Below are 17,014 nucleotides of genomic sequence, written 5' to 3' on the forward strand. Positions count from 1 at the left end.
GACTTCACACAAGACGTTTTTGAAAAAACATTTTACTTCTTTTGATCTCCAGATAGTTTTATATCCGGAGATCAGCCAAGTCGTACACACACACACACGGCCGAGGACACTCGAGGGGTGATACGTCATCCACGTGGTGAGGCGGGTCCTCCATGGCGTCTTCAAGTCAGAGCCCTGAGAGTTAAGTCGGGTCGCTGTCGGTTATGGGGGGTGTGTGTGTGTGTGTTGGGGGGGGGTCTCTGCAGCAGCATGAAGCACAGGGCAAGAAATCAGATTTCCAAATTATGAACGACCCTTCAGCGCCTCGGCCCCCGGAGAACCCGCCTGCCCTCGGGGGAGGGGGGGGGGGCCTCACAGCGGAGCATCGGCGTGGCACTTCCTGTCCCGCCTCACGGCCGCCGTCAGCACAGGTTGGCGATGTTGGCGAGGAAGCGCTGAGCCCACCACTCCTCCAGGTCGATGGGCACGAAGTCTGCAAGGACGGAGATTTAAGGACTCATTTATATTCACCAAAGTAAATGATCAATACTATAATTAGTTATTGATTGAGTAACTTATTACAACTGTTGATTTATTTGGTGTAATAATTAATACTCATTGTATGCATTCGAATTGCATTATAATGTCATGAATTCATTATAAAAGTAATACAAGTGTCAGAATAAGACGGCAAAAGTCAAACGCCATTAAAATGTGATGCATAGTGAGTATTATGCCGTAAATGTAATAGTATATAATTCAGCTATTCTCAACCACTGAGGTACTAAAATAGTTAAATTAAATATATATTCAACCCCTGTTGTATGTTAGAAAAACAAGTGACATTATAGCATGTTTAAAAAAAATAAGGCATTGTTTGCCATGTTAGAAATGTAAAGTAATCATAAGTAATATGAAAAAACTCCTTAAATTGCCAAAGTATAGGGTTATACAAATATAGTGTGAAATAAAAGGTAGTCATTATGTCATAGTATAATCCAAAAATATAATTAAAAAAGCTGTTGTCATAAAGACGTCATGGCATACAGAGCATGTAAGCAAATTGTAAATACGTTCCTTAACGATCAATTCTAACGTTTTGCTTATAGCAAACAATACCAAATGTATTTTTTTCTTTCTTTTAAATAAAATGGAAAGATTGAAGTTTTTTAAATGAATCTTTGAATATGACATCACCCTTAAAAGATGGGGAGCACTCATGGGGGTTGTATAAGTGTAATATATTGTAGTGATAGAAGACCGCTGGTGACACACACACACTCACTCCCTTCCTTCCTTCCTCCTTTCCTCCAGCCAGCTGCCACTTTATTTAGGTTTTTTTAAAGAGAAAAGAGAAAGTCATGGCCCTCATCTCAAGACCCCCCCCCCCCCTAGTGTTCAGGGCGGCCGACCCCAAAGTTACGAATGCCTGTTATAAAAACGTGCTTTGAAAATACACAGTTCCTCTGATAGTGTATTTTTTAGATCTGATGGATCTTTTCAATTTCCAGAAGCTCAATCAAAATCCTAACTCATAAACCATCCCTAACATTGTCATAGTACATAATGTCATTAAATAAACGTTAGAATGTAGCTACTGAGGTTGATTCATGACTCTAATCCCCAGAGTTATTCCAAAAGGGAAACGGTCGCAACCTTTTGAGGCAGTGAGCCACACAAGGAACTGGACTAGACCGGTGTGTGTGTGTGTGTGTGTGTGTGTGTGTGACCAGCAGTCAGAGCTGGTTTATCTGGAACAGACAGGTTCTCATAGACACAGTTAAACATTAAAGCGGCCTATAAGCGAGATCACCTCGGCCTGAGGACACAGCGGAGCCACAACCCACACGGCTCGCTTCTAAAACAATTAAAACACGGCGGGATTATCACTTAAAAGTTCACAAAGCCGGAAGAGCGAGATCCGCTGGCGCCATGAAACGTGGACGAGACGAGACGGCGTGAGGGTCTCGTAGTCGTCGTGTTCTTTGAAGACTTTTCAGTGAATGAAGAGCGCGCTAATCAAGAGTGGCGAAGACGCAGGTACGTACTCTTCATCGCAGCACCGGGGGTCTTCTCGGTGTACTGAACGGGCCCCTGGCTGGCAGCTGGCTCCCCGTCGTCCCCCAGCTTCTGCTCCACCTGCTGCCATGCTGCAAACAAAACACACACACACACACACACGCTCAATTAACTTCAAAGAACACTCATCACCTCAGAGCCGCTGGTGAAGTCACACGCCAACGTTTCTTTCCTGTCCGTCTACGTTTCTCAGCTCGGCCCTGAAGCGAAAACATTCCCGTCTCAAACAGAAGCAGCTGTTGACTTTGAAGAGAACATCTGCAGAGCGCCGCCCACCGGAGGACCCCCATCCAGAGCTGGAGGAGACTGAACCGCTCCATGTTTTTGGGGTTTTCTATTTGCTCAGGGTGACGGTTGTTCCTGGTGTTCCTCCGGATCAGCCTCGAGGTTTTGGCGTTATTAAAATCGACGGCTCTGCAGTTCGCCTTCTACAAACGTTCAGCAACCGATTATAAACTCACCGTTTGTGCAGCCCGGAGAACGTAAAGACCAACGTGTGGGCGCAGCGCTCCAATTGGGCCGGAGCCAACGTATACATGACATTCAGCTTTCATCCTGAGGGACCAACACCTCATGCGAGTCACACACCGGCGACACGGCTACATGGTGAAGTGGCTTGCTTAAGGACACATTAACTAGGGCGGGGATTCAACCGCCAACGCCCCGATCGAAAGACTGACCTGCTAACCGCTCACACAGTCGCTCTAGATCAGGGGTCAGGAACCTTTTTGACTGGGAGAGCCATAAAAGCCAAATATAATTCATTGAGAGCCATATAGTATTTTTAACGGATAATAAATCAAATATGTCTCGCTTTTAATGCGACTTCTGGTGCTGCATGATGCTACGGTGGGGGGGGGGGGGGGGGGGAGTGCGGGGGACTTTTTCTTTGGTCCGCTCCGATGCGCGCACACGCAGGCATCGGATCTCTGCGGCGCGCGAGACGGCGAGCCGAGAAGTGTTACCGCGACACGTAGAGACAGAAATGACATGCTGGTGTGTCGAGATGATCAATAACAGACGTTTAGTTAAATAAAAGAACAAAGACGTCTTTAAGAAAAGGACCTGACATTACTGCTGCTGTAATCTGGCGCGATAGAGAAAATTACAGGGGGGCGGGCGGAGATTTTTATTTATTTTTTTAACTCAAAATTGTCTGCGAGCCATATGCCGTCACCGGAAGAGCCATAGGTTCCCGACCCCTGCTCTATGTACTTAAACATTTAACTCGTTGGCTGACCGCGACACACCGGCACTTCTCACAAGATTCTGGGGCTCATTTCTGCCTCTACATCAGGTTCTCTGGGTTATTCATAATTAAATGAATTAGAATTCATAATATTGGGCAACACCCAATTTTTTTTAAAGGTAAAAGCACCCTTCAAAATGTCTTAAAGGAGGAGCCCCCAATCCCAATATCTCTAGTATCCTTTATTGAATGTATCCCCCCCCCCCGGTGTCCAGGTCTCCACCCTCATGACGTCTCACCTTCATACACAAATCGGACGTTGTCCTCGTGAGCGGGGGGGAACCCCTCGGCGGGGCCGGCGGCCTTCTGCGTGTCCGCACCGTGGTAACGCTTCCCATTCAGACGGTTGAAGACGATCTTCGGGGGCGGAGAGCTGCGGAGATTTGACGGAGACGATTAAAGAACGCTCGGGGACAACACACACACATGATGCTGGCTGCTTCTGATTGGTCAGAGGAGTTTCATCCCAAAAAAAGAGGTCAGATAAATTGATGAGTCAAACGAGACATTAGTTTGGTTTCATTGACACTAAAAATTACCAAATGTTACTTTCTTTATTTCTATAACGTCAATCAACAACTCCAGCATGCAACTCTCAAGATGCTTTTTCTAGTTGCAATGCATTCTGGTTGATGGAGTTTTTCAGCTGGAACACACATCACCAGTTGCTTTCGCTTCTTCCAGAATGGGTTTACCCCATTAACCTACATATAGATAGAAGATATAAAAGTATAAAGATATAAAGTATAAATAAAAGCTCTTACATTTATAGAGCCAACAACTCAAATTGTAGTACTTGATACTTTTACTGCCGTCAAATTCACCGGAAACACTCAGTTACCAGTTTATAACACCTCATAATAAAAAACTAATACCACTCTGCAAAAACATCCTAGTCACGAGCAAGTCAGCGCATCTTTAGGTGATATCGGTATTTCCGAGCACCTGAAGGCAGCTCAAGACCCAAGAGTTGTTTACAAAGCAACAGGCGCGCAGGTGATCATAAATGATCTTACAGAAATAAAAAAATAAACAGTTCCAAAACAACACTCACTTCGATAAGAGCCACGACGTCGGCTTGAGCTTCAAGTCGCTGAATTTGCTCTCGACTTGTTGTGTGGGACCTGAGGGACACAAACAGAGTTTATTGATTTTACGCGTATGCATATATATATTTAAACCACTGAACCATCGCGATTGACCCAACTCGCTTTAAAAAATAAAAATAAAAATCATTAATGATGCGACATTGCATCAGATGCGTTCACTGACCTGTCCTCCGTTGGGTAACAAGTTTGCTGGGACCTCTGGTGATCGTGTACATCATGTGAACGCCCAGATATTCTGGAAGGATTCTTATGAATCACCAGGTGAGCGCATCGATCCACTCCAAGCTCCGCCCCCAACGAGGGTAAAAAAAGAAAAATTCGCAGCGTGGTTTCTTTCTTTTTTTTGGTGCTTTTCTTTTCTTTTCTCTCCCGGTCAGCGGCTCCGCCTGCAGCAGACTCGCTCCGACGTGTCTCCCGCTGTTGAATATCGGTTCCGCTGCACCTCGGAACCGGCAGGTGTTAAGAGTTCTACTGGACCGGCGTATGCTGCTGCTGCTACTACGAGAGGTGGCGTGGAGGTCACCCAAGGAGAACGCGGCTCCACGCGCCCGGGATCAATCAGTCAGGCAGTCGGAGTCACCTTGTGGCTCCTGACGCGCGCGCGCACTGACACTCCACGCGGGACACAAGGCTCGGGACCGACTGCGACACCTCCGACCGGAACACAAGGACAACGCACGCTGTTGGGATATTCTCATCAGGACGTAAAAGCTTCAACGCTGGGCCGGCGTCAAGCTGTCAAGAATGAAGAACGTGACTTCCGGGCTGGGGTTTTCAAAATAAAATACCAGATAGTCTGCGACTTGCGATGCCAGTTTGACGAGAGGTGTTTGGTTACCTATGCTGCGTCAGATCACCAAACACCATTTAAAAACACGAACAGTTAATTAAATACGTACATTATTTAGATGACTACACACTGTACATATTTAATTGACGTATTTAATATTTAGTATTAATAGAAATTACATGTCATTAATTAGACGCTTTTATCCAAAGTGATTACAATAAGTACTACAAAAGTATCATAAGTAAGTGCCATTTAAGTGTCACTGAAGTGCTAATCTGTTTTTTAATCCAGATAAAGTTTGAAAAGATGCGTTTCTAAAATGCTAAAAATACTCTCAAAGGTAGTGTTAGTGTTGGGTCTCATCACCAAAGATGATGAGACCCACTTGAGGAAGGTCAGCCTTCTAACCACGTGGTGCAGAGACAACAACAAGAACCTCCTTCTGAATAACAGCAAGACCACGGAGGTTGTTGTTGACTTCCGGAGAGGCCACACTCGACACCGCTGACCATCAATGGTGCTGATATAGAGTGAGCAGCAACACATTCTTGGGAGTGGACATCAGGCGAGGACCTCTTGTGGACAGCCAACACAATATCAATATAGAAAGCCCAGAGGCGCCTCTACTTTCACCACACATTAAATTACATTTCGATATATGTTGTCTCAATGTTTTTTTTTTCAAAATCTATTACACTATATTATCTGTACTCACTTTATATGTTGGACTGCAGAGAAACGTTTTTTCAACTAATGTGCTATTTGACATCCTGTAAATGCAATAGTGCACATGAAATGGGAAAGATGGGGTTTTTCTTTCAAATAGACGGAGTAAAATGGGGAGATAATTTCAGTACTAAATGTTATTTCGTACTGTTGACTATGAAAAGGGTGTTTTATTTATATGGCAGACCGTAGCTTAAAAAATATATATGATTAAGAGATTAACCCGAGTGAACGAGGCATGGTTTGAGAATATTATTTTTTACAAATTCCATTGATTTTAGCATCACTACAAAATTACATTAATCTTTACAATATTATGGTGCGTACGGTTATTGTGTTTTGGGTAAACATGAAGTGTGACCATTGTCTACATTAAAACTGCATTTAATGTAAAGATGTATGAAAAGGTGCCGTTTATATTTAACCATGTTAAACAATAGTGCTTCACTGGGACATTAAAGTGGATGACAATTTCCTAATTTGTGTGGGCTTTATTTTGAAGTTGGAGTCTCCTCATTTCCGCTCTCCTCGTCGTTTCTGTTTAGTCTCCGGTCGGACTGCTTTACGGAGCGGGGCAACCCCCCTCCGTGACGTCACTGCACGCCCCTCGAGAGGGAGAGATTACCTTTAACCTATTGGCGTGAGACAGACTAACTGAAATAAAGCCGTCCCTTAGCTGCCGTTTGCAGATTTAAGTTATTTATTGATAACTAAGGGAGCCTGACGAAAATGTACCATTGAACTAATATTTATAAGGACTAATAAACTCGTTTCAGGCCATCCACTGGAGCACTCACATACACATTGCTGCTTACCCTTGAAGCTGCCCTGTAGAGGTTATATATTTCACCTATATATGGAAGACCTGATAGTCGTCCCAGCTAACCTCTGTCGTTCGACTCCACGCCGTGAGCTGACCGTCTGTGTTTAGTCACTGAAGATCAGCCGAGACAAGAAGCGGCTCAGACAGGCTTATCCAAGTTGATATTCAACACTCCATCCCCCCCCACCGCCCCTCCCCCCATTCATCTCTACTATCTGGGTCAATCACCTGAGACTCCAGAGTGAGAGGCATCAACAGTCCACACTACACAGGCTGAGCACCAGCAGCACTGTGGCCACTTTGCATTGAAGCAGATTAATACATGGAGTAGTGGTTACACTCCTAGCGGTGTTATTAAAGATGTTAAAGCATTTATGGCTGAAACAACTGATCTCTAGGGAGCCTTTTGGTGTCCCCAGCGTTTTTAAACATATGTCCACTCTACCGCCCACTCTGCTTCACCACAAAAAACAGATTCAATCATATGAAATGAATTTTTGATCATTGTTAAATTGTCAAATCTGTTTAAATGAAGAATATATCAAATGGAAATGCAGATGAGGTTGATAGCCGGATCAAAGACTGAAGTAGTCTAGCTTTTTAAAATCAATTTATTTCAGCTCAGTTTGTAATAGTCACTGTCAGCTGTTGTCTCGGAGTAACCTCCACTCATTCATGCGTTCCTTTTTTGCATTTCAGTTCCATATGTACATTTGCCAAAGATATGAAATGATTATTTATATTACTCTTAAATAAATAATATATATATATATTTAGTAATAAGTCACTTCTAGTTTCCACGAGATTAGTGGCCGTTACGGAGTAAAAAGCGCAGACTGTGATTGACACTATACTTCAGGTATTGAAAGACGGACACGATTGCAAAGTTGGTGAATAAAGGAACGTTTGATAAAAAGGTTTCTTTATGGAGACTTATTGCCGAAAGGTCTAGAAATGTACGTAGTGCCTCTCGTTATAGAGTACGGCCCTCAGTCTGGTCCGTCCGGTCGCCTCAAACAAACACTCACAACAAAGACAGCGTGCATGTGGCATCTTACCTGATGCCACATAACGGGTGACGAGTCGATAGTGAAAAGTCCTTTCAAATCTACTTGATCTTTTATCAACGACTACGTTGTTACCACGTCATGCTCGGGGTTCACGTTTCTTCAATATTGGGGTTCACAGTCTTCCACGAGGCTGTCTGTGATGTAGTTGACCTGCAGCAGCTCCTGGTAGTAGTCTTTCTCCACTTTGGTGTTGACTGTCCAGGCGACCACTTCCACCCCCCTCTGGGCCCAGTACTGAACGTAGTCCCTGCAGACACAGCACAGACAACAGTTACACACACACGTCTGAATATGACGCGAATACGACGGCTGGCCTCAGCTGTGGAAACTTACACGGAGACAAAGTTTTTCTGGATCAGGAAGGCCGAGACGCCACAGAGCTTCCACAGCACGTGATGGTGCGCCCAGTCCAACGCAATGTCCATGAGCGTCATCCAATGGTGTTTCCATAGCGACGAGAAGCGCGGGGCACCGTTTCCGAACCGACTCAGCATCCACGGCCGGTGGGTCAACGCTGTGACCACTTCCGGGTCGCCCTGCCTCATCTGGGCCGGAGTGGAACAGAGCAGGAGGCGGGGTGATGGTGAATGTTAGCAAAGAGATAACAGATGACAGGAATGGCATCAGAGCAAATTTAGTTTATTTAATCAGTACCATTATGGTAGCCCATTCTGTTTTTAAAAAAAATCTATTTTTTAATTAGCAGTACAATACATTAGTATTGTTACATTAATTTAGCACGTGTGGCAGTTGTTGTCAGTTATATATTTCTGTGGGTCAGGTAATCCATGGTTTTTTTCCATGGACAACACATTTGTATTGGCATTGTTTTGTCAAAGTCAAGTAAAGTTACATCTTTGGAAATAATTTACATTATGGTCAAAGTGCTTGAGCCCTAGTATATATATATTCATTCATGTAGGCGACATGGGAGGGATTGAATTGGAACAAACCCTTTTATTTGGTGATGTTTGCCGCAATGTGTGCAGGCTGCTTACCCAATCTTATCAAAATGTTCACAGTCTAATTTTTTTAACTGTCTCCTTTTTGTTTCACAGCTGCAAACGTGACTTTGTTCGGGTCTATTTTACCACGAACTAGACATTCACTTCTGAAACACGCCAAAGACCCCTCTCACCCTGTAGATGACTTTTGGCTCAAAGGAGCAGACGATGCTGGTGGTGTAGAGGACTGGATGCTTTTTATACAATTCTTTAAGGGCTGCAGCTGCCTGGCAGAGGAAGAGAAGCGCACGGTTATTGTAGGACAGTCATCGGTTTAGAGGCTTTAGATCATTGTGTGTGTGTGTGAGTGTGTGTGTGTTCCTGTGTAACCACTTGGTGGTAACTAGCAGCTGTGTGTGTAAGTTGAGTGTGGCCTTAAACGACAACAATAAAGCAGCTCTCCATTCCTTAATCACCTAAAATGTTTAATTACATTTTTACTTGAGCTTAGTTCGTTGAGAACGTTGTGTACGAGAGCAGAATAACAGATAATAGAAACGTTCTCTTCACAATTAAAAGCCGACTCGGTACATATCAATTAAATCAACGAGTATGAGAGGCACAGTGCACACAACACACTCCTGTTTGTTCATTGTGTTGGCTGCACCTCATCTGGATGACCTTTGACATCAAAGTAGATGGTGAGCTGCAGTTTGATACATTCCTCTACTGCCTCCTCCAGAGTTGGGATCTTCTCCCCAGCAAACCTTTCCCTGGTGACCAAGGACACACCAAGGTCAGTGCCTTTCAAACATATATACTGAAACATTACTCTTTATTTGATCAGGGATACACCGATCTGGAGCCGCGGTGTTGAGGTCCCGCCCACACACACCTGCCTGTGCGTGAGCCAGCTGCTACGTTAGCACCCAAGTAGCTATTTGCCAAGAAAGACACAACAACTAACCATAATATCTCTAGAACTACATTTATGATACATATTATATTACACAGACTCGTGAAGGTTATATACAGTTTAAAGTTACGGCTCTCATTTAATTCCCGACTCTGCTGCCATAATGCTACTTCCCCCAGAGCAGCTGTTAATCACATTTGGCAATCATGGCATCTCAACCCTTCTTTTTGCATCAAATCAGTCATTCTGAACACACTAATTAGAAAGAGGAATGCTAGAGCTTACATCAGCGTGATAATAACTACCTAAACCGACAGAAATTATCTCTGGGGAAAATTAATTTTGTTACTTTTTATTTGATCCCATGTCCTGAATGTTGCGGTCGTCCATCTCCATGGGTAAAGATGGGTAATGCAATAACTACAAGGGCCCCTATGCGATTATAATGCAAATCAGACATGCAAAATACACATTTGTATCAACTTCATGCATCATTAGATGATATCTGTGTAAACAATACAGTAGTTTTCTTGTGTAAATCATATCCGGGGTAACATTTCTGAGTGCAGTGGCAGAGACTCAGGAGCAGAGGAATAAACGGGAGGTGAGGTGATAACAACTCTGTTTTACTTGCAAAAAAGTCGCACGAGGACAAGGAACATAAAGGAAGCACAGAAACGATCTGGCACAGAATAAGGAGTAGACGCAGACTAAATACACAGGGGAACGAGACACAGGTGGAAACAATGAGGGCGGGGCTTGCAATCACACGGGAGGCAGAGGAGTGGCTGAGAGCAGGTGAAGGGAATGAACAATCAGGGACAGGGCAGACAGGGACAGGAAGTGCAGGAAAACAGAGGACACAAGAGACAAAGGACTTCAAAATAAAACAGGAAACAAGACACCAAAACCCAGACCATGGCACAGGGGTAATCACATTGCCATATTCTGAATGAAAAGAGGCCGTCCCCTTGTTTTCACATGCGTGAAGGTAATGAAATAACTATTTGCTATCTAACCTATTATTGCAAGGCACTGGCTTTGACATTATAAAGACACGAAGGAATCAAGTCAAATAAATGGTATTGACGTAACTTAGGGGCATTCGGTAAGTTGTCTTCAGTACAGCAGCCGACTGCCAACCATCATAAAGCTTAGTTATGTGTAGTTTAATATTCTGGTACTGTCATCATATTATTTAATGTTTGGTTTCTGATGCTCTGTAAGGCTAATGTCTGATGTCCTCTTGTTAAAAAATAAACTACAATTTTGTATTTCTTCAATTTCTTGTAATACCGATTCAATTACATTTCCTGTTTCACTCACCGTTATACTTTCTAAATGTATTGTCTAGAGACGTCTGCACCTTCTTCTTTTATTGGACCTGAAGTGAACCGTTTTAGAAGCCTGCAGGCATCTGTTTCTCGTGTATTACTGGCTGCATTCCTCCGTAACAGCAACTTGCCTTTCTTGTTTCTGTATTGATTATTGTTAAATGTGCCTTCAACTTCTCCTTTAAGTGTTTTCATAGAACTCTCTTGGAGCCATCCAGTATCCATTCACACAGTTTTAACTGTAAAATGACCAATTCAACATCCCTGAATGGCTGTATATGAACAATATATTCTGTACGAGTCTATTCTGCTGCAGAAAGTACAGAACAAACAAGCCACTCAGTGGATAGAAGTCTGACACGCTGCTAAAGGCAGGCTACATCAGCAAGTTGCAACCAAACATAAAGTCACAAAGCACTAAAATATAAATAGGCCCACAGTTTTCAAGCATGAATATATACATTCCTTTTGTCCACCAACATATTGTGCCAATTAGCTCGCATTTCTTACACCACCACTGGCTATTTAAACAAGGATTAATAGATTGCATACAGCTTCTTCTTTAAACACAACAACTGTACCTTCTGCAAAAAAAAAACAGTATTTTTAAGATCCTAAATCTAAAGTATCAGCTGCAAAAAAATGCCATAAAAACTGTAAAGTCTGCCCATCTGTCTGCATGCGTGTTGTGTGAATTCTAAGATGTATTTTCTCTGTCGGTCTTACCGGAGTCGATGTTTCGCTGCTGCGTCCAGTTTACCCAAGTCGGACAGCCTCATCTGGCTGAGTGGTCCCGACCCGTTGGTGGTCCGGTCCACAGTCTCATCATGCATCAGTATTGGGACACTGTCTGCGGAGAACTCCAGGTCCAACTCCACGCCTGTGGCCCCATTCTTGCTGGACTAGAGAACAACAGATGAATAACAAAAAGGTTGGAAGCCAAGTATTGCAGGAGTATACGCTTCTCACAGTCCCAGACTTCAAACTACTTGTAGTAGTATACTCTAACTTGTTATATAAAGAGACGGATCTGTTCTCATTGAACACACCCAGATTTCTTGCACTGTGTTTATATTGTCTCATTTGTCTTATTTGTCCTATTGTCCAATGTTGTGCCCCATCCGCCAGACAAATTCCTTGCTGGTATGAACTATTAATGAGATATGTTCTCTTGTGCAGCCCTTTTTATTGATTTGTCCAAGGCTTTCGACACTGTCGATCATGCAGTAATGAAGCAGAGACTTCTTACTATTGGACTGTCAAAACATACTGTCTGTTGGTTTGAAAATTATTTATCAAACCGATCACAGTGTGTACAGGCTGAAGGCATCACCTCGAGTTCTCTTGATATAATAAAAGGTGTGCCACAGGGTTCAGTCCTAGGACCACTTTTATTCACAATTTATATTAACAGTATCGGTCAAAATGTGCCAAATGCCAATTTTCACTTTTATGCAGACGATACTGTCATTTACTGCTCTGCTCCTACACAGCATCAGGCTCTCTTACACTTACAAACAGCCTTCAATACTGTGCAACACTCTTTTAATGAGTTGAAATTAATGTTGAATCCTGATAAAACGAAGTTGATGATGTTTACAAACTCAAAAACTAAGCCATTAAACCTTCCAGCTATGATTTCATTTCAGGGCAATGTGATTGAGTCTGTATCATCATATAAATACCTGGGATTCTTGATTGATGACTCTCTCTCTTTTAAACCTCATATTCAGCAACTTGTGAAGAAGTTGAAAGTGAGGCTGGGTTTCTATTTTCGAAATAAGTCTTGCTTTTCTTTTAATGCTAAAAAGAGACTTGTTGCTGCTACTTTTATGCCTGTGATGATTATGGTGATGTCTTATATATGCATGCATCTTCTCAATGTCTCCACTCCTTAGATACTGTCTACCATGGAGCATTGAGGTTCATCACTAATCTTAAGGCTCTGACTCACCATTGCTCCCTGTATGCTAGGGTTGGTTGGACTCCGCTGTCCATCCGTAGACAAAATCATTGGCATGTCCTTATTTATAAGGCTATTCTCCACGTACTTCCATCGTATCTTTGGACGCTAATTCAGCTGAAAAACCCTGGAAGCTACCATCTTCGCTCTGTGACCTCTGCTCAAGGCCTCCTCTTGCTCTCCGTCCCTCACGTCCGTTTGGAAATGGGGAAAAGAGGTTTTAAGTTTGCTGCTCCTGCGGCTTGGAATGTGCTGCAGACAGACCTGGGTCTCCGGGAGCCGGTCTCCTTAGGTGTTTTTAAAAATAGATTGAAAATATTGGAGGGAAATTCATCTAGCTGTAGATGTTTTATATGACGGAGGTATGTGCTCCTGTGTAAACTGGGTCGTGTTGACTTGAGTCTTAGTTTTGGTTTTATTCATGCTGTGATTTAGTTTTTCGTTTTATATGTTGTCTGTCACTGTTTTATGTTGTATTGTATGGAACTTTGTGTGACGTGCTACTGCTGCTGTCTTGGCCAGGACACTCTTGTAAAGGAGATTTTTAATCTCAATGAGGCATTTCCTGGTTAAATAAATTAAATTAAATAAATTGTAAAAAATAATTTTAAAAAATGAGTAATTAGTTATTGAAGATAATTGAAATATTCGATAATTGACCGGTGGTTAAAAGGGACATGATATCCTGATGGAAAGATAATAATAATGTGACTCCAACACACACACACAAGCCCCCAGACCTCCCGCCCTCTTCTCACCTCCCGGATGGCAACAATGGTGTTCTCCGGTGCGTCGTGCCCACCGCAGCGGTGAGCGACCACCGACACATTGCCGGAGCCCACCACGCCCTTGGCCGGGTGCAGCACCTGCCGGGCCCGGCTGGTTGGTAACTGGGGAAACCGGAACATGGTCAGAAAGAGGTAGAGCGAGGCGGTGAGGACGGTGCTGCACACCGGGCTCCTCGTCCCGAGCAGGAGGAGCACGAAGACCACCGAGTACAGGGCGACTTCATCTCCGAGCTGCAGCATGGTCTCTGTTTATGTCCTTCTGACTTGAGGACAGAAAGGGACGTTACAACCGGGGAACAACCTGCAACAGTCAAGCCAGCCTACGCGCATGTATTAGGCATTACGGTACGAGTGTGGGAGAACGGACTTCAAAATAAAGCAAACTTCCGGTGAACGTGCTGGTTAGGCAATACACTTTTAAATACAGATACTTGAGCATTCTGGGTTCGTGTGAAGTGGACTTATAACCGGTTTATAAACGGAGTCGGAATATCAGACATGTAGTTCAGCCCATGGCTTCCCTCTTTCTTTATTTGTCACCCCCAATTCTAGTTACTTCTTTCTCTACGGCAACCCTGAAGGGACATATTATCTCCAATACAAAGCTAAACAAATTTATCAGCACTTTAAAGTCATAAACAGAGCAGATCAATACATCCACTATCTGACTACCTGGATCAACATTCATAAAATTCATGATTTTCCACTCATTCAGTTTAATTTAAGTTAAATTATTGAACTATCTGTATTTAAAGGCGTATTGCCTGACAGTCACGTTCACCGGAAGTAAACTCTTATTCTGAAGTCAGTTCTGAGGCGCTGTTACCGTTATGCCGTCATGCGCGTACCGTAAATAAACTTGAGCTGGTCGTGACAACTCGAGTTACGTCTCTTTCCCGAGTTGAATGACCTTCAAAGTGATATTCACAGGTTTGGAGTCAAGACATATTTCATTAAGAGCTCAATGAAATGCATTTAACTTAAGTTTACGACTTACCCGTGAGGAGGAAACGAGACACCAACGTCTCCGTTAAGTACTTCCGGGTCAGAGGGTTTCCTGTCATTGGAGCCAGCACTGAATTCTACATTTTCGCTCCAGCATTCAGCCTCTCGTCGGTCATGGTGAGCCATATTTTCTCTTAAAGTCCTATATTGGAAACTTAAGCTGCTTTAGTTAATGTATGACAGCTCGGTCAGGAGATGTTTTGTCTTGCACTCGCTTTTTGTTAACCAAGTTCCGTCCACCTCACTTCTAATAATATAGCAAATTAATGATTAATTAGAACAACACGGGTGCATATGATTTATTGCGCGTGTTAATTTGTTCATACTTTACTGGCTGCGTTTCTCCTTGAAGACTGAACCGGAGGTGAAACTACGTCATAATGCTAATTAAGCACACCTGTGTAATGCAATCAGATAGCCCTGATACTAATGTTTACATTGTGTCGAAAACGACTTTGAGTTGGGGAGTTATGTGTGTGTTCATGTATTGTAATATTATTATTAAGTGCACAGGTTGTAACTAACGCTTATTTTCACCATCAAGTAGTCTGCTGAATATTTTCTTGCCAACATTCTTTTGTTTTTGCTGAAAACAGTGATGTTTGGGATTTTGCAAAATGATATAAATCTATTTTTTAAAAATGTTTGTAGATACCTTTTCGAATTTGTTTCGCGTCTAATGCACCGGTTATTTGTCTACAGATCAGTTCAGTGTTGGTGCGCAGGTTTACGTCAAACATCCTGTCCTGTTCCAGAGGATCATGTCTACTTCCAGGTCGGATAACTGGTGGAGTGCAGCCTTGGGCACCAGGTCACACACTCATCCAGCAGAGCTTCCGGGGCCCTGTTATATCTAATATCACAGCCCTGGGAAGGTACTCTGACTTTTCCACACACAAGTACACTATGATTTACACCCTGCCACACATGAAGCTCCTCGTAGCGGTGTCCAGACTGAAACTGTTCCAAACGGCATTCACCGTGGTCATCTTGCCCCCGGTGTTCATCTTCTACCTCCAGGGAGTTGTCCCCTTCTTTCTGGTCAGCTACACAACGGGTGTAGCGCTGTTTGCTGGTGCCATGCTGTACACCGCCAGTCACTTCTTCCAGAGGGTGGTGGGGATGATGTACCTGGACTCGTCCCAGACCACTCTCAAAGTGTCCCACCTCAGCTTCTGGGGCAGGCGCTGCGATATCTATCTGCCAGTGTCAGATGTTATGACCATCGCGGATACGGGCGATTACTTAAACGAGTCAATATTGAAACTTAAGAGATTCAGCAGTCCACAGACGATGTATTTCTCCACTCAATTTGGACGTGTGGTGGACCAACAGGGCTTTAAGAAGGTGTTTGGAACTTAAAAAATTGTATGTATTTGGACGGTATTAGTCAACATTGAATTATCCTAATTATGTGCAAATTGCAGTGCAACTTGTATTAATGAGAAGGATCTGTTCTCAGTGAAAAAAGATTATATAGTGGAAGACTATGTACTGAGATGTGTTCTAATGAGTAATTAATTATTTAATGAAGCTTGTGGTTGGAAATATTCAATAATTGACCAGTGGGCATTGTGTCAGGACGTCTCAGATTACGTTGGTCTGTAACCAGAGTCTTAATGTTCAAAGGAGAAAACACATGTAATAAAGTATTGTTTGAAGTGAGCTGGTCCTTATGTTTTACAAGCATAACTATTTGTGTTGAATCTTAAAACAATGACTTTACTAAGAACCATTTAAAGGTAATAATGAAGCACATTTTATTCAAACACTGTTAGCGACTCAGATGTGAACAATGACCGATGTACTTTACATGTAGAATGGGGCATTTGGTAATACCATCACAGAAGATTTTAAATGATACACACACAGGTATGTTTACTTTTATGAATGCTTTTTGTGTCATGGAATAGCTTTCACAAAATATTATATATATTTTTAAATATTACTACATTTTAATTAATTAATACATATTATTATTGGTGTTTGTGTGTGTATATATATCAGGCATGAGAATCCCTCACCTTTCAGTGAAATTTGCCGTTTTGAAACCAAAATAGGTGACTTACGTGAATCGTGTAGATCCGAAGAGTTTTTGTTTTGGGGGTATGGGGGGGGGGTCAATTGGCCGGCCGGCGTTTATGAGATTGGAGTGGGACACGGAGAAAATGTGGAGTGGTGCTCTTCGCAATAAAACATCTTTGATGGGACGTGTTGCGTCTCGGCCAATCAGCGTCAA

At 43.0% G+C, this 17,014-nt stretch overlaps 3 protein-coding genes across 4 annotated transcripts; 1 reads left to right on the forward strand and 2 right to left on the reverse strand.

Moving 5' to 3' along the window:
• Nucleotides 1–14: 14 nt before the first annotated feature.
• On the reverse strand, nucleotides 15–6,870 carry mcrip2 (MAPK regulated corepressor interacting protein 2). The gene is made up of 5 exons (XM_056408546.1): nucleotides 4,580–6,870; nucleotides 4,362–4,431; nucleotides 3,547–3,680; nucleotides 2,028–2,129; nucleotides 15–472 (listed from the first exon to the last, which is right to left on the reverse strand). The coding sequence occupies exons 1-5, from the start codon at nucleotides 4,632–4,634 to the stop codon at nucleotides 402–404; spliced, it is 432 nt and encodes a 143-aa protein (XP_056264521.1). The 5' UTR covers nucleotides 4,635–6,870; the 3' UTR covers nucleotides 15–401.
• Nucleotides 6,871–7,348: 478 nt separating this feature from the next.
• gde1 (glycerophosphodiester phosphodiesterase 1) lies at nucleotides 7,349–14,785 on the reverse strand. 2 transcript variants are annotated; one of them, XM_056408544.1, is made up of 7 exons: nucleotides 14,768–14,785; nucleotides 13,741–14,033; nucleotides 11,746–11,921; nucleotides 9,437–9,542; nucleotides 8,964–9,056; nucleotides 8,159–8,370; nucleotides 7,349–8,072 (listed from the first exon to the last, which is right to left on the reverse strand). In XM_056408544.1, exons 2-7 carry the CDS (start codon nucleotides 14,008–14,010, stop codon nucleotides 7,925–7,927), a joined length of 1,005 nt encoding a protein of 334 aa, XP_056264519.1. In that variant the 5' UTR covers nucleotides 14,011–14,033; nucleotides 14,768–14,785; the 3' UTR covers nucleotides 7,349–7,924. The 2 variants fall into 2 exon arrangements, with proteins under 2 accessions (XP_056264519.1, XP_056264518.1); XM_056408543.1 differs by lacking the exon at nucleotides 14,768–14,785 and having other exon boundaries at nucleotides 13,741–14,240.
• Nucleotides 14,786–14,810: 25 nt separating this feature from the next.
• On the forward strand, nucleotides 14,811–16,440 carry tmem186 (transmembrane protein 186). The gene is made up of 2 exons (XM_056408545.1): nucleotides 14,811–14,892; nucleotides 15,478–16,440. The coding sequence occupies exons 1-2, from the start codon at nucleotides 14,890–14,892 to the stop codon at nucleotides 16,135–16,137; spliced, it is 663 nt and encodes a 220-aa protein (XP_056264520.1). The 5' UTR covers nucleotides 14,811–14,889; the 3' UTR covers nucleotides 16,138–16,440.
• Nucleotides 16,441–17,014: the final 574 nt, after the last annotated feature.

The sequence above is a fragment of the Pseudoliparis swirei genome, chromosome 24, assembly GCF_029220125.1.
Source record: "Pseudoliparis swirei isolate HS2019 ecotype Mariana Trench chromosome 24, NWPU_hadal_v1, whole genome shotgun sequence".
Taxonomy (NCBI): Eukaryota; Metazoa; Chordata; class Actinopteri; order Perciformes; family Liparidae; genus Pseudoliparis; species Pseudoliparis swirei.